Source organism: Lycorma delicatula, chromosome 4 (assembly GCF_047948215.1).
Source record: "Lycorma delicatula isolate Av1 chromosome 4, ASM4794821v1, whole genome shotgun sequence".
Classification (NCBI taxonomy): domain Eukaryota; kingdom Metazoa; phylum Arthropoda; class Insecta; order Hemiptera; family Fulgoridae; genus Lycorma; species Lycorma delicatula.
Window position 1 is genome coordinate 3,034,891 of NC_134458.1, and position 21,303 is coordinate 3,056,193.

The window sequence follows — 21,303 nt, forward strand, 5'->3', positions numbered from 1 at the left end:
AAAAAAAATTTGCTTCATTTTCTTTCTCCTTGAGGTCCTCTGTCACTGCAGTCTTTTGTTAAAAGACTGCGCTGGGAAACATAAAAAAGATAGGGAACCGTAATACACAATTAATTAAAAGCCTATCTGATAGGTTACACCACTAATAACAGAACGCAAAAGAAAATATACACTGTTTCTATAGCAATATGTTTTGAGTGGCCAGTAATGCTGGCTGTCCGGATGTTCAGGGGATTTTATCCTGGCCACTACTGCTGGCCATCCAAGCTGTGTGCAACGTGACTGCAAACAATTCTGACTTGACAGGTAAAATGGCTACGACCAGTACTACTGACCACCCGACCCCAGTGGACTAATTTTAAATACAACATCCAACTGCACAAGGGTTAAAAAAATTTCTACCATCCAGGTACTAATATCACTGGCAATTTTTTCTTGCAAACAATTGTCACTGGGTCTATATAAGATGGCTTAGTTTTTGTATGGACTTCTTTCTACAAACCCACTCATTTCATTTCTCGTCTTATAAATGTGTACAATTAAAGAGCAATATAATAATTTTACACAAATACACAAACTCATGTTAAGATTAACATAAATAAATTTCTTATATACATTATTTTTAATTTAAGAAATAAAGACTTCCTTAATGCTTTTGAGGTTTATATCTTTTTACATAAACAGAAAGTAAATAAATGTTTTAATTCAAAATTTTGTAACTTACATTAATTGTAAGATAATCGCTTTTGTAATATTTAACTTCTTCATCAAACTTCTCATAAATAGGATTTGGATAAAGAAGGAATGCACTAAAATTTGGTTTTGTAGATAGATTCTGAACACCCAGCACGTTGTCCATTTTGAAACCAAATTCTAACTTTTCAGGATGTTCAGCATCCAGTTCCACATCAGGTGGTACTTCAATCTTTGGTGATGCACAGGCCATATTTGAATTACTCAAGATAGTGCATTTCTATAAAAAAAAATTGAGAAAAATTAATACAGTCAACTACTTAATACTTAAGATATGAATTCGTGAACAAAAGTAAAGAAAATTAACACAATTTCAATCTATAATTAAATTGTTTCAATATGGTAATTTTAATATACTTAAGAAAAATAGTTTTAAGCAAAAAGCAGTACTATCATGTACGAAATAATAAAATCAAATGTCAATTCTACTACAAAGAAATAATTCTAATATAATTTATTATATAGATATAATTATTCTATATAATTTATTTTTTTAATTAATAGAGCATACTTAGCTTAAAAAAAACGAAATTCATAAATTGAATAAAATCCATTGTTTGTAAAAAAAAAATCTTTGGGATTATTTTTCATTCTATAAATTTTTCATATGAGGGTAAATCAAATATACAGGATTTTATTTTTAAAAAAAATTATTTATTGAAAAATAAAAGGCAAATATAATTTATTTTTCTACATAGTTTCCTGCTTTAGAAATACATTTTTCTCAGTGTGAAGGAAGGTTTTTTATCGCAGAATTGTAGAATGAAGCTGGTTGTGTCAGGAGTCAACTGTGCAAAATCCTTCCACACCCTCATCATTTTCAAATCGCTGCCCTCCTAGAGCTTCTTTAAGCGGCCCAAACAAATGAAAAACGCAGGGCAATAGAGTGTAGGAAGGATGATCAAGTTGAGTCTAGTGCATTTCTTCTAATTTTGAGACCTTTAGAGCTGCATTATGGGGCTTGGCGCTGTTATGGAGGAGGATGGCCTCTCAAATCGGTTGGTCTCGTCTTTTGCGGCGATATGCAGCCCTCACCTCATTCAACAGCTTGCAGTAGTAAGCAGCATTGATTGTGGATCACTCATGCAAAAAATCAATGAAAAAAATGCCTCGCTGGTTGAAAAAAACAGTTGAAAGAACCTTGCCAGCTGACAGTCGTGTCTTGGCTACCACTGGGGCTGTCTCCCTTTTCCTCCATCACTCCGTACTAGGTTGTTTCAAATGAGGAGTGCAGTGTTTCTATCCATGTTTCATCACAGGTGCCAATCCAACTCAAAAATGCATCACCTTCTTTTGCGAACCTTGCTGTAAGACTCTGACAGACCTCCAAACATGTCAACTTCTGATCTGCAGTCAAAAGCTGAGGGACCCATCTGGCACACAATTTACAGAACTGTATGTGATGATCGCTTGACAGCTCCAATAATTTATTCTGACCTGTTCTGCAATTTTGAATACTCTCACCTGTTGATCATCTTCAAGAATATCTCGAACCACGCGAATATTTTTGACTGTAATGCTGGTCTGAGGACAGCAATCGTGTTCCTGATTTTCCACTTGTTCTCGTCCTTCTTTGAACTCTTTATGCCAGGCAAACACATGAGTCCTTGACAAGGTTTGGTTCCCAAACTATGCAATTAATCTCCAGAAAATTTCCGTCACTTGAACTCCTTCACGAGCAATATATTTTATAATTATTAGGCATTGTGCAGCGGAGGGATGCACATGTTGCTCCGACATTGTGAGCATTACTGATGGATTGGTTGGGAGTGTGGAATGGCCAGCTCTCCCCACTCCTAATGACCCCACCCAAGCATACTAGAAGCGTGGGCCCAGTCCTACCAACCATAGATGCTCAGGAACAAAAAACTCCATTCATATTTGATGTACCCTCGTAATAACTTTAAATTGTTGTTTGATGTGAATATTTCCATTACTTTTTGTACAATAAAGAAATACTAATTAAACAATTAATGATTTGTTTAATTCAAAATTAATATAATTGATCTATATTATAAACTTTTTATTATATTTATTATTTAAATTTATATAATTCATAATCATCATCAAACTCTTCATAAACAGGATTATACATATGTATTCCACTGCATAAAAGTCAAGAAAAGCAATAGACTACATCTTTGCCAGTCTTTCTTGCATAGTAGCTTGTCTTTCTTAATCTTCTTCTGAAATTCTAACTGTATAATTTGTATAAAATTTATAGATAATACTTATTTTCCTACATTATGATAAGTGTGTGTGTGTGTGTGTATGATAATTACTTGTTTATTCCTTAATTTAAATATTTAATCCACAAATGCATGAAGGTTTTGTTTTTCATCAACCTGCCTTCAAAGTTTTTAAGATTACACCTCCCTGATGCATGTGCACATTCCATATCAATCTTAATATTTACATAATCTATGAATTATCCTAATCGTAATTGTTGATGCATAAAATAAACTGTTAATGTAACTTCTCACAACTATATTCTACTTTTTTTATAGTATAATAATTATACTTTAAAATCTGAAACCACTTATCCAGCTTAAGTTTTTACACAAATGTTACATACAAAATTATGTTTATGTTTTACTCATTAAATTGTACAAATAAATTTCACCAAAAGGGTATATCAATTTTAATAGTATATGATCAATCTGTTTTATTACCTATATTAAAACACAATCATTCATCAATTGATACAAAGGAAAGTAAAACGATCATGATAGCTGTCTACATTCATGCCTGTTATTGGTTTCTTAATGGCAACATTATAAATATAAAAAGAATTGCTAAAATCTCAAAATTATTTATGTACTTCATATAAATTAAAAAATGATTTTAAAAATTTCTTTGTATCAGAAATAATGATCAATTCTATTTCAAATAATAGTTATGATGTTTCAAAAGTCTGTAGTATTCAAGCTGTCATAAGATGACTAAAAGTGTGTTATTGTCACCTCGCTGACTATAGCAAACACTGAGTGTTAATACTGGTGTGGTTAGGTTCAAAACCACATACTGAACAATGAAAAAATATCACATTTTATAACTCACTTAAAAATTTTCCGTGAAGACAATATGCAAGACATTAATGGTTGTTGATAAAACATTGTGAAATGGAAATTAAAAATAACAGTTTATGAGTAAAACAATTGTTTCTATGAGGATAACATTAGCATTTATCAAGATGTTCATACGGGGCACCTGACTACTGAAACAAATGATGGAAACATTGAGGGAGTTCAATGTGATAGAAGAAATCTGGTGAGGAAGTAGCAAAAAAAGTTGGGATATTAATAAACAGCAACAGTATTCTCTATACGAAACTAAAAAGACATAATGTTTGTCAACACATTATTCCATAAATCTTGCTGGTCAAGTAGCTTTTGCAGAATGATGTAACACCTTAGGACCATCCACTAATTCCCCGATTTGGCACCACGATTTCCCCGATTTCTCTGCTTGAGATACTCTGAAAGGAAGATGATATAAGGATGCCAATAATGCCATTACTGGTGACATGAAGCAACTGAAGTTTTTAAAAATTACTCCTAATAAACTGTTGAAAAAATCGAGTAGATTCCAATACAAATAAATCTGAAAGAATAAAATAAACATATTCTGGGAAGCTTTTGAGGATCACCTTGTATTTTTAAATACAAGGTCAACTTTTAATAAAAGTTGACATTGATAAATTTGCTTAATTAGTTGAAACTAACATTAGTTTATACTTTTTGTTTTCATAACTTTCTGAATCAAGAGCATCTGCTTCAACTTCTTGGGTATGGATAATGAATGAGGGCGATGTCATTCCGCTGACCAGTATTTGTTCCAAGCATTGCAGAGAAAATATAAGTTTCATCACCTATTATGACACATGTGAGAAATTCATCTCCTTTCCTTTTATACCGATTTAAAAAACAATACAGCACTTACAGGTTCTGCTTTGTGTTGATCAGTGAACAGATGTGAAACCTACTTTATACAAATATTGTTTAAATGAGAATAAATATTTTGGGGATTATGGTGAAACAAGTGGAAATTTCTCATCAATGTCATCAAGTATATGACTGATTCTGTCTTACAATTCATCAATAGGATGGATGATTGATGATTAATAATAATAATAGTTGTCAAAAAATATTTGATACTAGCAGATGTCTGCTAAAACAGACACAAATAAAATCCTAAATACTAAAGAACAAAAACAATAAAACATGTAAGCTAACGTAAGTAAATATACACATTACACATAATTGTGTACATACCACAATTACTACAGATTTTACGGTGAAGGTCATCGTTTAAGTACTCATCAATGGAGTAATATGCTTTTTTTAACAATAAATCCTTTAACATTTTTTTAAACAGTTCAAGAAATGTAACTTTCTTAATTCTCTTAATAAGTTTATCATAAAGTTTGATAGCCATGTGATATGGACTATTTTCATACAGTTGAAGCCTGGCCTGGGTATTGGGTAAATAGATCATGATTTCAGGTATCATGTTGATGACCAGTCTTGTCCCTTTCATAAAAAGCTATATTTTGATGTACATGTAAACAGTTCATACATGTGAAACCCAGGGCAACATTAACAATTTATATTTTTTAAAAATGGCCTACACGATGCCTTAAAATCTGATTTAGACATTATTCTGACAATTGTTTTCTGTATTTTAAATATGTTTTGACTGAGAGGAGATATGCCCCATAGAATTCCACATTTTACTAAACAATACAAATATCCCACATATATTACCACTTTTTGTTTTAAAATTTGTCACCTTTATTTAACAGTTCATGTTAAAACAAACATTATTAAGTCTCTTAGATAATTTATGTATGTGCCTCCTGTAAATGCAACCTTTCCCCAAACCAAACACCCATCAATTTTACCGATTTCTCTAATGCAATCTTCTCACCATTCACATTCAACACCAAATCATTATTATTTTCAGAATTAGATGTTAATTATTCCGCCCTATTTTAGATTTATTGAGCACTAAATAATTACACTTAAACCATTGCTCTAATTCTACAATCACTTTCTCTCCTGAATAACTTATCTTTAAGTACATCATAGTTGACACAATCAAACACCTTGAACAAATCGCACCATAAAACAGCTGTTGATTTTGACTTATCAAAGGCTCTGTACATGGTGTCCATCATACTCAATAAAGCTGAGTCAGTTAAGTGAGACCTTTGAAAACCATGCTGTGACTCTGACAACAAATTATTCACTTCAAAACAATATTTTAACTGTTTTTCTATTTTTTTCAAATATTTTAGCAAAATTAGATAAAAGAGCTATTGGTCGGTAATTGGATATAGACTTCTTATTCCCCTTACACAAAGGATTAATAACTAAAAATTTTTAATTATCTGGGAAGACACTCGTTTTAAAGGACTGACTGACAATTTTAACTATAGGAATAGCAATAAAAGTTTTACTTGCCTTAACGACAGCTGTGAATACTTTATCCCAACACAATGAATTTTTATTATGTAATCAATTTATAGTATTAATTACTTCCTCTTCACTAACAATCTTAAACACGAAGTTGTTATTAAGTTTGATATTACCTTGAACATGATCAAAAAATTCCAACACCGCTTTTTCATCAATGAACTTGTAGTTCATTGACTACATTAATAAATGCATTATTGAAATGATTGACAATAGGTTTTGGGTTTGAAATGGTTTCTTCACCTGCAATCACCTCACTGATATCATTTCCTGAATTAACATTTAATCCAAGTTCGCCATTAACAACATTCCATGTAGCTTTGCTTTTAGATTTAGCATCGTTTATGAAGTTACTATTAGACATTTTCTTAGACTGATTGCCAACTTTTCTGAAAATTTTATTGTAGCTTTTATAACAACACGATATCTTCTGATCCCTTGTTTTCATCTTTTAATAAAATTCTCCGTTTAAATTTATTCAAAATCCTAATCCCCTTAGTAATTAAAATAAGCTGTTTTTTTAGTGTCTTTATACTTCAAACAGGAAAACTTTGAATAAAAATGTTAAGAAATTCTTTTAAAAAAATATTATAATTATTGTTAACACAATTATTTTCATTATAATTAAATTTAGTTTGTTGTAAAACTTATAAAAATTTATTAATATTGTTGGTACTAAAATTTTTATTTCTTTTATTAACTATTCCTGGATTGGGATTGATCAGATATAGAATTCCAATAAACACTGCAGTATGATCAGAAACAGCTAAGTTATAAACAGAGTAAACTAACTGTTATAGAGTTAATTTTTTTATGATATTTTAGACATGTCTTACTGATTGGTTTGGTAAATTCTCTTATATTCAATTAAAAACCATCACTTTCCACAATATTTTAGAAATTAATTACTTGACATTTATCTAAAAGTGAATACTCGTCCAAATTGATGGGCTGAGGTAGCACAGAATTGTTTGAATGAAATTATTTTTTTTAGTATATTTATATTACAGCCAGTTAACAAGCATTTAATTTTATTACATTTTTTAAGAAATGAATTTAGCTTATTTATGAAAGTATCCAAAATTCTTTTATACGGAATCCTGTATATAAAAGATATCAAAAATTATATGAGAGCTATTCACTTCTACAGCTGATAATTCAAATGTGTTACCTTCTCAATAAATTTTTAAATCATCATGGACTACAGCTGAAGAACTCAAAGTATCTTTCACTAAGAATGCAGATCTGCCACATATCTAATTATTTTCCGTAACATAATAATCAACCAATTTATAACCGTTCGAAGTAGAAAGAATATTTATATTGCCTGAATTTAACCAATATTCATTGCTAATAACAAAAACTCCATTTGTAGCCTTTTCAGGTGAAAATAGATTAATGTTATTGATCTTTTCTGTAACACCACCCTGTATGTTTATATGCATTACCTACTGAGGGAAAAAAAACTCCAGTAATTTATCTGAGTTAACATCTGCTTCAATTATACCTTGTAAATTACTTTTAGTACTTTTAATGTCCAGCTGATTCCTGAGATTGACATCGGCTTTGATTACAAGTTTCCTATTTGAAATGTACTCATTTTTTCCAAAAAAATTAGAATTTCGGCTTAGTTAAGGCTATTAACTATTATACTATCGACAATCATTCTACAGGCCATGACCAACTTCTCCGCTGTAGAAGTCATTTCCGACACTTGCAATTTCACATTTATTTAATGGTTCAATGTCATTAAAAGCTTGAAACAGATTTTGGGTCTTGTATAATGACCATGTATAATGATTCAAAAATGGAAGAAGATGGCAAAGTATATCTTTTAATTTTCTTTGTTTTAATGCAAGATAAAAGAAAAGAGTTTAACTTTCTAATCTCTATTTCTTAATTGGAATTTTTTAATTTTAAATAAGTTATATTTTCTTGCAGTTTATATATTTTTTCTTCATTTTCAATTAATATTTCTAATTATACATACAAAATAGATTAATTATCTCATTTTGTGAGTTGACTCCTTAAGTCTAGTCTCACTGATTTTTAATTGTTACTCAATACATTTATCACAGATCCAATTTCTCAATTTCATGTCACACAAAAGCACTTGATTCATCAGAATCAGAATAGGCTATCTTAATACTGTTGTTAGAAATTTCAAACAATTCGCCAACAAATATTTTTCTAAGTTAATCAAAGTGTTGTTTTGATCAAATAAATCCTGATTCTGGCTGGCTGAACCCACTGTCTCCTACTTAGCAGAGAATTTTCACTATTTTCATTACCAATTTAAATTATCTTTTCCAATTTTTTTATATAATTTAGTTGTCAAATGAGCACAAGAACTATGAAACCACTCATAAAAACCAATACATTAAGTTCACAGCATTTGATACTAAGTATTTTTTCACATAAAACACAATCATAATTTTGGTCCTATATTTGCAATAAAAACTTTTATTTTTATTCCTTATTTAAAATTGTTTGGAAGAAATATTTTGTAAAAAAATGCCATTCCATTTAAATCTAATATAACTCGTCAAATGAACATTTTAATATATTAATTATCAGTTATATTAATCAATAAATACGTTAACTCAATGCTATGTTGTTATCTAAAACACATAAATCTATAGTTCACAAACAGCACTGTATTATGAGTTTATAGTTGTGAAATAAAACTGTTTTTTAAGTTTTAGATAAAAATGATAAATTATTGGCAAAATTTTAAGTTAACTTATCTCTATTCAGTCAATATGCAGATAAGCCTCAACAAAAATGAAAAATTTACAACTGAAACAATTTTTTTTCTACACAATTAGTTTCACAACACTTTTCACCATATAAAGACTCAATGATTCAATAATACTGTTCAATAAATAAATATATATACATTTTTTTTTTGGTGAAAATTCAAATAATTCACCAATATATTGACCTCTCTGCTAATTAAATTCAATATTAACTAAAACTTAACCACCAAAACATAGAAAACAGATAACTAAACTTACCAAATTAACACCAATAATCAATTTCTGTGGGATCCTGCATCATCACTTTATATTCAATTCTAAAATTACATCAAAATAAATTATTTTTAAAAGATTATAATTTAGAATTGCCTAAACTGTCACTGTTTTACAATCTTCAAACTTTGCTATGGACAAACACGCAACTCTGCTGTCTATACTGGAAGACCTTTTTTTTCATTTAATCCAACTCACAGGAAGGCTTTTTTTCCCATTCCAATATGGGTAGTGGAGTTGTGTGTTCGTTCATAGCAGTTTCAAAATGATAAAACAGTGATGGTTTAGGCCAGTGGTTCCCAACTTTTTCTGAGCTGCGGCGCCCTTTTTCAATTAAAATTTTTGCATGTCACCCTACCCTGAGTAAAAGTATGACTACTCATAAGTAAGAGATAAAAATAAATAACACTTGTGTATCTTGATTACTTTGTTACTTTATTAACATTAAATTTAATAATTAATTATAAATGTTTTGGTTCAATTAATTATGAAGCTTTAACAATATTTCACGGTGTCCCTGTAAAGAGGCTGTGGCGCACAGTTTGGGAATCGCTGGTTTAGGCAATTCTAAATTTTAATCTCTTAAAAGTAATTGATTTTGGTGTAATTATAGAACTGAATACCAACTGATGATGTGGGATCCCATGAAATCGATTATTGGTGTTAATTTGTTAAGTTTACTTATCTGTTTACTGTGTTCTGGTGGTTAAGTTTCAGTTTTATATATATATATATATACATACACACACAAAATAAAACAATACAGGATTTTAACAATTGAAAGCATCCAACCATTCTGTATGAATTTCAACAGAAGACTTGTCAAGGGAACACCAAATCATCTAAAATTACAGCTGCACGTTCAGTTTGTTCATAATGAGGACGATCCCTACTATATTCTTAATTTTTTATCATTATCAAACTTGTAAAAAAAATCAAGTACATAGATCTCATATTACATAATATGGTCATAGGATTTAAAATTTTATTGCTCATTCCTAAAAGATACAGAAACAATACGAAAACTTTTTAAAATATAAAGATCTCAAGAAGAATGTAAAAAAGTTACTGAGAACAGTTAACTTTGAATCACCAGGATCATTGACTCATACATAGTGAAGTGCTAACAGATACTACTATTCTGTATGGCCTTCATTTTAACAAAGTAATTTTTTTCTTAGTTCCCACATATGGTTGGGGACCAAGGTTCAACCTTCTTATATTTAGGAATTATAGTTGTGTTATGTTGGAGAATATATATGTTAAAAGATCTAAAATATCACAGCAGAATTTTGGACCATAATCATGACATTTTTCAGTTTCAAATATTTATTGTCATTTAATCATAAGTACTAAAAACCTTTTGACAATAAATTTTAAATGAATTACTAAATTCTTATTTTTTAATCCTTAACTTTTGCTCATTTGTAAGTGAATAATAAAAATTGACATTAAATTAAAATATACACCAGAAAATTTCTATAAAATCTATGTTTATTTACATGCAAACAATGTGCCTTATTTTAGACATAAAAAAATGACATCTATTTAATGCAAAGAATAAATTAACATTCTTCAGATTTTTACAACCGAAGGAATCATAAAGTCATTTGATAATCAGGCTAAATATTTTTTGAATAAAACAAATGACTTTCTACAGCAATAAAAGTAACAAATTGAATTATATATGCCTTCCGAGGTTAATAAATTTTATTTTCGAATTTACAAAATTGTCTACTCATGAACAACTTGATGTATCTAAGTATTACTTCACTTAAGTGTATTATACAAGTGCAAAGTCACTGTCCAGTTATTATTTCAAATTTAAGTAAAATAAAGAGACTACAAATTTTCAACAGTCCTAAAGCCTGCATTTATCTCAGCTCTTCACCAGCTTTCATGACAGCATAAAAAAATGGTTGTTGTAAAGTCTGAGCCAATACTGGACACATTTTTCAGACTTCACTTCATGAGGTGGCCACAAAAGAAGAATAGAAGCAAGTTCTGGACTATAAGGTATGTGCAGCAGAACCTACCTGTATAGGCTTTTCATGATTTCAAGCTGACTATGCAACAATTACTGAGGAGCACAAGCATGTCTGAACCATTTGATCTTTTTTCCAGTAATTCAAGCTTTACTTTATTTAAATGTATTTTATTATTTTATTGACTATTAACAGGATTCTATCCTTTCAAAAATATATATATAATTGGGTCTTTTTGTTACATAACATCATGAACAATGAATATTATCAGTACATTATTGGGTTTCAAACTTTTCCTGATAGGGAAGCTGATGTTTCCAACTCATGCTTTTCTGCTTGGATCCAATGCAATGCTGGATTCAGGTCTTATAACAAGTCTTTAAAAAAAATGCTATTCTAAAAATTCAACTTCTTCATTTAAATTTTACTTCAGTCCCCTATAAATGTACTCTGTGTGAAGAAAGTTTTTGCGGCCATTTTGAACAACTTATATAGTAACTCAGTTCACTGTATAGGCTGTGACAACATAGTTTTAAGTTTATTGAATTTATTATAAGTTTGATTATTATAATTAATTAATTATATTAAGTTTATTAATATGAGATTGAAGGGTTGAAACAGGTTAGACTGCTCAAAAGTTGCTTATTAATAGCTCTACTTTGTCTACCTTTTAACTTTTAATTCCGTACTATTTCAGTATCAGCGAATTCAATTCTCATGGTTTTTTTTAACACTTTGAAAACAAGTATCATATCATTAATAGATACTGTCCCTTTCAAATTAGTCCCCAGAAGATGTGACACAATTATGCCAGTATTTTTTCCAATCCTCAAAACATCTGTCAAAAGCATTTTTTGGTACAGCCATAAGTTTACTTAGCAATTTTTTTCTTTATTTCATTTATTGTCACAAATCGTTGTCCTTTTAATGTTCTTAATCAGTGAAAACAAGAAAAAATTACAGGGTTCCACGTCTGGAAAATATGGATGATGTGGCATCAATACGATGTTATTTTTCACTAAATATTATGAATTAATACTGATGTATGAGCTAGAGTGTTATTAGGGTGCAAAATCCATGAATTGTTTGTTGACAATTGTGGTCCTTTAATAGGACTGCTCCACATAAACAAGAGTAAAACTGCTAATAATACTGTTATTGATTAAACAATCTTATGGTAAGAATTCATAATGAACAATACTACTGTAATTGAAAAAGAATAAAAAAAATAGTAAGGAAAACCTTAAACATTTGATTGAATATGACATTTTTCTTTAGGTCTTGATTCTTCAGGAAGTTTCAACTGGGTTTGGATCTTTGTTTCAATACCATCAACTGTTCACTCAACTTTCATCACCTCTTATAAGATGCTCGAGTAATTCTGAGTCATCAGCGATATCAGCTAACAATGCAATACAATGCTGCAATGTTGCTTTTGTTGGAAATTCAACAATACAAAGTAAAGGAAATTTACTAGAGCTGGTATCAATCACAACCCATCTAACAGAGTGGATACATTACTACTAAAAGGCAAGCAATAATATTGTAGCCACCATCAAACATCTATTGTTAGTGTGGTAAGAAAGAGAGAAAAAAATTGTTGAATAATCTCATTTCAACAAAATCTTAAAAACATTATTGTATTTTATAAAATATAATGAAATACAGATGATACAAAGAAATTAAAACAAAAAATTAAATTACTGTTAAGAAAAAAATTTAAAAACAGTACATGGCAAATTCAGATTAATCTCTGGATTACAAAGCCATTACTCTACCAGTCAGCTATCCTTACCAAAGAGTGATTTACAAGTATGTAATTAATATAAACCACCTATGAACACACCAAAGTAATAAACCTAACCAAAAAATTATCAGCTTATTTGAGATTTCAAATCCACGGACTGGCTTGTGATCAGCTGTGTTAACAAACTCATTTTACATGTTAAGGACAGTCACGTGCCATCTAAGATATTGTTTTGAAACTGCTGAGTTTTGCATTTAGTTTGCTATTTTGTTGTGTTCATAGGCAGTTTTTATTATTTAATAAAGGAAACTAAACATGTCTAACAAAATATACTCACGCTATGAAACATTTGGTATTTAAAAAAAACGTACATTTCTGGATTTTGTATATATGCTAGATTTTTACCAGAAACTGATATTTTTATTCCACCAGCTGGAATTCCCTTTGGTATTTTAACCTGCAAAAAGAGAAATACAAATAAATGATAACAAATGGATGACATTAACCATAATGAATTACTATGAATAAAAAATTATGAAGGGCAAAAATTGTAAACAAAATTAGTGTTCAGGACATAACAACTGCTACTTTGTATTAACAACTTTGTTAATCAGTAATCACATTATCTCACAAATACTATTATTTACAAAAAGCTAGTATACAAAAATAATTTCCCCAGCAAGTGGCAGTCTATTGTTAACACATATTATTTCATAACTTATTTGCTATTTATTCTCTTCATATTATATACATCTTTCCATAAAGTAAACACTCTTTCCAAACATACAGCAATGAATAAAAAAAGTGAAAAATTGCAAAGGTGGAGTAGATTCTAATTGTTTTTCAATTACAGAATATTGCTGAATTGGAATTTTTTTTAATTATCCTGATAAAGTTTTTGGTATGTGAATATTGAAAAATTAATGATTACTGCAAATAATTTGCACATAATTTTTAAATTGTTTTTCTATAAACTTTTAAGCCTAGGAAGGGAAAAGAGCTGTTAATGTTAGCTGAAATAAGAATTATTTTATACAAGGCCAAAATAATAAAAAAAGAAATTAAACATTATTCCTTAACAATAAGTGTTATGATTTCATCAAGTGATTGACTTTTATAAAGAACAGAATATAAAGTTTTACTTGATGACAAGATAATGTTATGCTGTATATTAACATTATAAACATTATTAGCAGTATTAAACATTATTCCTTAACAATAAGTGTTATGATTTCATCAAGTGATTGACTTTTATAAAGAACAGAATATAAAGTTTTACTTGATGACAAGATACACGCATAGTGAGATTCTGCAATTATAAAATTTATGAGAATTCTAATGAAACTTCATATGCAAGTAAAAAGTTAGAACTGCAGTATAATTATGTTTATCTAAAATCTCATTCATTTGGAATTCTAGATTATCCAATGGGACAATTTAAATGTATTACCTATTTATCTTATAACATGGTTATGTACTACTTACTCGGTCACACTTCTGTAGTTTTGTTAAGGGTTAATATTGACAGTTATTTTTTTTACAAAATTTTTATAATTTCATAACTTTTGAATATCAAGTTAAAGCAGTAGAATGAATTCATTAATTAATTTTTCTCATCAGAAAATTTGGTTACATTTTTACAAGTTAGTAATTTATTTATAAAGATATCTATTCTGTTCTGGTTTTAACAGCACACTGAACTTTTCCATCACTCATTGCAAGTGATTTTAATGACAAATAACTATATATACATGTATTTGCTTTGTTATTCACTATTTGTAATGTAATATTGTGCTGTACTCATAAAGTGTAATGAGATTAAGTTTACATGATTTAATATCATTAATTTTAGAAAGGACCTTCACACCATAATTATGACTTTTATTAATTAATATCTTGTAAGTTAAAATAAAATTTCATTTAAAATCCTAATGTTACTATCACCAAAATTTTAAGGAAATACTTTTAAAAAACATTTGCCAATAAAATTTAATTGCAAAAACCTTTTAATAACACATTTAGTGGTTAATAAAATGTCAAAGCTGAACTCATTATCATAAATTTCAACAAAAAATCTTACTATGCAAGTATTTTGCAGAAAGTAATATTTTTATTGTTTTATAAAAGTCAATCATTTTATGAAATCATAGCACTTATTATTTTGATACTTGTGAGTAGAATACGTTAATACATCAGCATCAAGATAATTAATCTTATTACTTTTCTTTCTTGTTGCTCTTTATTCAATTCAAAAGTATTTCACTCCACTTGTCAAACATGTTACAATATTACAATGTTGTACAAATTAATTATTGATCAGAAGTCAGTCCTGAAAAGGAGCGTTTTAAAATTGAATAGTGAAAAATTGTATCTTAAAAAAGATTGCATCACCCGCAACAGAAATAACCTTTTTATACTTCATGGTCGACTTACTTGATGAAAAATGGTAGCACTCTAAGAGGTGCCAGAAAGTTTTGAACAGAGTCAAATAAACTCTAATAAAGACAGTATTTTTAATATTTAAATTATCATTATTAGCACTAGCATAATAATTCACACTGATGTCGCCTGTAGAGTACAAAGAGGTCATTAAAATAATACGGTAGAATAACAGCAAAGATGAAGACTGTATTTAGCAAATTTTATAAACACTACATAATAAAATAAGAGATTATTCTTAATCGTTGAAACCTGTGCCTGAAAAAAAAAGAGAAGCAGCATTTAAGAATTACTTCATCACTATCTATATAAATAAAAATGTAAATGTTCGTTTGTTCAGAATTGTAAATCTTCGAAAGTTCTACACCGATTGCTTTGAAATTTTGACACAACATTGCATTCAAATAAGTGTTTTTATATATCTACTATTTATATACCTAAGATGTCATACCTGCGACAGGTGAAAACATGCTTACTTTGAAAAAAACTGCGCTATCTGTTGGACATAAAAGCAACACATGCTATACTAAATATTTTACGATTCCATTTCAATGTTTCTGATATGTGTGTCCACTATAGATTAAAAAATACTGAATCAATTTAATTGCAGGAAAAAATCAGAAAAGGGAAAGAGGAAAATCAAAAAAGGTAGAAGGGAAGAAGGGGAAAATGAAAAAAGAAAAAAAGGTGAAAACAAGGAAAAACAGGAAAAGGAAAGGAGAAAAGAAAAGCGGAAGCAAGGAAAGTAAAGGGGAAAATGGGGAAAGGGAATATGGTAAAAATGAAATGGGAAAAGAAAAAGGAGATAGAGTAAAAGGGAAAGGTTAAATTCTGTGAAGTTCTGTAATGTTCATTTTGTTAATGTTTTATCAAACTTTCAATTGTGTTCATTTAATATATATATAATCAAATCTAGCAATAGCAAACCATTGCCAGGTCTGCTAGTACTTAATAATTAAAATGAAAAATTGTTTATTAAACTTTTGTATTCATTCAGTGATAGCAATACAAATTCCATTATTTCATTAAATTAACAAAATAAAATATAACTGAATATTACTAAAATAGAAACTAATGTGTTAGAGAATTTTTTTTAGATGCTATCAGTAAAACTTCAGTTACTTTCATTCACAGAAAAAGCTGTGATCAAATGAAGAGAGAATATATAAGAACTTTGTAATGCGTGTGATTGGGAAATTCACCAGAAACTTATAACTCTCCATCCCAAACTATAAAATCTCAAGTTTAAATACAGCAATATCTATCAAACAATTAAGTAGTACTAGTGGTGGCTACAGTAACAAATAAAATAAAAATTGTAATACCATATATACCTGTGAAGCAACACCTGATTCAGCAGATTCAATTGTGGGATCTTCAACATATTCAAAATGTTCCTTTTCAAAAACACGATCACCTTTATCAAATTTCATCCTAAGTTTACCATGATGACGGCGGTCTGAAGCACTTGTAACACATAATGCCTCTTCTGCTTCAGTCCTACAATAAAAATATATTTATATATTATCTTAATGTAAAATTATTAATCTTATATACACAGTTAAACCAAAAGCTATTAGCTAATGCTGACACTCCCTTTAAACTAAACACATTAAACTGTGATGTAGTAAAGCCTTATATAAGAGGTTCATAAACTTTTTACCTCATGCCCCTTTATGGTGTATCTTGAAGCTGAGTTCCCCTTGGATATATATACATATATTTAGATTTAGATAGATATTTTCCACACAACTGTTATGCCGATAAAATCAAAATACTTAATAGACATGGTGAATAGTGAAAAGGGGGTTTGATGTTGAAATAATTAAAAACTATTGTTACAAATATCAGAATATGTATTGAAACATTTAAATTTAAGTTTACTGTACTGAGATGGATGAGTCTGTTTTTTCTCAGTACAAAGCATGCTAAAATGTGGTGTCAGCCCCGACAGAGTGGCTCTAGTTCTCTTGTAACATCTGACCTTGCATGGTATTTGCTCATAGAGATGCATCAAATGTGCATCTCTATGGAGATTGGTAGCCTCATCAAATTGAAGAGCAAAATAACTATTTTTAACCTTCTTCTAAATCTTTAGAAATATCTTGTATTTGTCGTGAGATAGTGTCATTAGATACTGGTATGGATTTCAAATGTTGAGCTGTGGATTCCCCAAACATCATCAAAACTAAAAAAACAGCTGTGGGCAATATCAGCTTTTCACCAATAGTGTGAGGCTTTTTATTTTGAGCAATTCTGTGGGAAACCTGATAAGAAGCCAATAGAACTTAAGAAGGTAAACTTGTAAAGTCTGAAAATACTTTCTTTGTAGATTTGACACTGTTTAGTTTTTGCTCAAAAAACTCTCTAGGTTTTTCACAAGGTCTGCACGTTTTGTATCAAGGTGTCGTTTCAATTTATTGGGTTTCATGCTATCAGAGGCTAAAACAACTAGGCATATTATGCACTGAGGCCATCCCTCTTCATTAATAATTGATTTTTATAAAACCTAGTGATAAACAACTGCCATCATACTTGCACAGTTTTGCAGCACTTGCGCCACTCAAAGAAGTAGCAGGATTGCAATTGTTTTGCAATTTTGATACACTGATGGTGTCCTAGATTCACATTTTTCACTGCTACTAGTACAATGTTTATGAACTGTGGAATCCCCACGTTTATTACTTGCTGCAATTAAAAACCTTTTCATTTTAGCAAACAAAACTAGATACTTGCACAAAAAAATTAAAGGAAAAATCAAGATCACTGTTAATTCATTCTCAACTGAAATAATGTACACATACCTCAACAACAAACAATAGACAAGAACAGCAACTTGCTTTGTTTGTTAGATGTGCGTTTTGAACTTTCACTGTTACACCATCTAAGCAGCACCAGTCAGAGTGACATGCAAAATTTCCCACAATTTCAGTCGAGTGTATGCCAGTTCACTTATGACCAAAATGATTTACTTCTAAAGATTGTTAGTAAATAAATGATATTTAAGTAAGAAATAAGCAAACATTTCCGTAAGGTTTACAATAATAGTACAGTAATGCATATTTCACTTTATATTACATCCTGTTTAGCAAATTTCTTTATTCATTTGATATTGTGCTATGTGCTCTTCTGAAACCTTCCTTGCGCCCCCCCCCCCACTTTGAGAACCGCTACCTTATACTATGTATAAGGTGAGAAAATATCTAGAAATAGTGGTCAGATGAAATATCACATATAAAAAGTACTGAAAAAAGACATTTTGCTTACTTTTAACTAAAACAGATTAGTTCTTAAATTATTTGTAATGAAGATAAGAAGCATTTCATAGTCAATACAGTGATAATCTTAATTTATGTGGTTCAGAGCACACAAACAAACAACAAATATTAAAATAAATAAATAATATTACATCTTACGTTGAGAAACTGCATGATTTTTTAATAAGCTTAGATCCAATATTTGTAACATTTCTACACTATTACAGAGAAATACAATTTATTTGTCTGAGGTAATCTCATAAACTATCAAATATATATTCTTGTTTAAAAACCTATTCTTTTAATATTCATAAAGGAGAGTAAATATCAGCTGAAAGAAACAGCATGGCAGCAGTGTCTGCCGATAACTGAGGAAAAGTTATCGGTGATACGTGATAAATTAAAGTTACTTTAAATGAATGATTAAAAGAGGACTTGAGTTCAAATCGAAATTTTAATTGTAACAAGAAAGGGTTAAATGTTAGAACTGAACTGCCTAAAACCCCAGTGACCTGAGAACAACAGTAAGCATCTGGATATAAGAAAAATAAAGATAAATTCTTTCAGTCTGTTCTAATACATCAGAGATCTAAAACTGAAACGATGCTGACTGAAAAATTAACAAACTTTACACAAAATGAATTTGGACGATGGCAAATCTGTGGTTAAATATGTTAAGTTAGTGACACTATGAAGGAAGAAGTGCAACGATTAGCTGAAATATGGGATAACATAGAACCTATTGCCTTAAAAAAAGGATGAACAAGTTGTTAAAAAATATAGAGGTATTGATGAAAAAATAAAAATGAAGAGAATTTTGTAAATTCCCAAACCTTTTCAAGAAACCAACATCACTGACAGGATAAAAGCTGCTGAAGAATGAGTGAGTTTATTGACGAATTTTAAAAAACATAAATTATCGTGGCAGCTAAGCAGAGCAGTAAAATTAAACAAAAGATACTCCTGATTTAAAAAAAAAACAGTTTTGTAAAATCGTGTAATTCAGTAATCTTTAGTCTTTAAATCACATTATTCAAAATATTAATATTACTTTCAAATCAAACATGAATTAATATAGCATAATATTTAAATACATGATATTTCACATCAAAACTCTACTTTTACAACCTCATTATTGTTTCATTATCTGCCCTGACATACAGGGCAGATAATAGTAAGTGAAATAAAGAGCAGAGACAGTTAATAGGGGGATCAGAGGATTTAGAATACCTGGGTATGCAAGAGAACAGATCTCTATAAAACCTTAGTTTCTTACTCTCCTCTGTAAACAAACACTTATTTAAAGATTATGGCTTAAATTTTTCAATATATTAAATTCACATAAACCTCTTTAACATTATTAAAGTTTAACTTCTCCATGAAGGTAGAACACATTTTGAAAAAAAGACAAACAAAAAATTGTAAAATTTCTATTTTTGTTATTGAGGGGCTAGAGGGACTACAGTTCAGCAGCAAGGAGGTCTGATACTTTAAAGATAATTAAGTTTATTGTTTATTTCTGAAGGTGGAATTTGAGAAAAAAGTTTAGATATAACAATATTTAAGTTTTTGTTCATTTAAGATTGGCCAGGGGAAAAAAGGTGTCTGAAGGAGTAGGAAGGCCCAGACTCTATGAGGGCCTTGGCTCCCAAGATAAACACTAGTTTTAAAAAACAGTGGACTAAATATCAAAGTATATATCATTTTGTAATTGAGGGGGCTAAGGTGGCTAGAGGGAAACAGCTAGGGGTTAGGTGGCTAAGGGGAGCAGCTTGCGTCATTTGTGAAGTTTTTAAACAATGAAGGAATTTTCCAAATAAGTACAGTATTTTCTCAGACTGTCCTGCATAAACAAATTAACACTGTCTTTTTATAATAATATGGAAAACTTGTACTGAAAGTTTATTTGCAAGAAACCATTTATTATAGGTCGATCGAAGTCAAGTATTTACTTTTTGCCTGAGAGGGGATCACTATTCAGGTAGGTGTAGATATGTACTTCTGAAACACTTTCAATTGTCAGAGAAATATTGTAATAATCAAACCATGATTCTAAAAATATTTTTTTTATCATGTGGGACAATAAAAAACCTCAGAGGTGTTAAAGAGGTTTAGGACTCTTTTTCTCTTTTAAGTTTACAAAAATCATAACAATGAGATATGTGAACCAATCTTTTTCAAAATGGATTAAACTTCTAGAAATGAGTAAAAGAAATTCAATGAACTGGAAATGGAAGCCCCTCCCAAGGCTGTTTTAATTAATAAAAATCTTAAGCACTGCTTGGTTAACACAAAAATTAATATTCATTAAAAATCCACACATAAATTTGAATTTTTGCCTATTTTACTCAAAATATGCTCTTTCTTTTAATAATTAAAAAACCAGATCAGATAATAGTAAGTGAAATACAGGGCAGGGAAAGGTAGTAAGGGGGATCAGGGGATTTAGGCTAAAAAACAGTTGAACAAAAAATGCATTATCTCCAGTTATATGTTTTCCTCTGTTATCAGTTTATAACACTTGCAGAGAGAGTTAACTGTAACTGAAATATAAGTTTTCTTTTATTTACAGAGATGCTTTACGTTTTTTCTTTGAATATTTTGAAAGAATAA

The 21,303-nt window shown here is 29.6% G+C and overlaps 1 protein-coding gene across 2 annotated transcripts in view; it reads right to left on the reverse strand.

Annotated features, from left to right (window-relative positions):
• Positions 1 to 21,303, reverse strand: part of PlexA (plexin A) — a 201,527-nt gene that overhangs the window by 53,057 nt on the left and 127,167 nt on the right. The window contains exons 12-14 of one of the 2 annotated variants that reach the window (XM_075362153.1): positions 16,759 to 16,933; positions 13,332 to 13,451; positions 725 to 973 (exon numbers count right to left, since the gene is read on the reverse strand). In XM_075362153.1, the coding sequence (XP_075218268.1) occupies positions 725 to 973; positions 13,332 to 13,451; positions 16,759 to 16,933 (544 nt within the window). The remainder of the gene's footprint in view (positions 1 to 724; positions 974 to 13,331; positions 13,452 to 16,758; positions 16,934 to 21,303) is intronic. The other variant, XM_075362154.1, reaches the window with a different exon arrangement.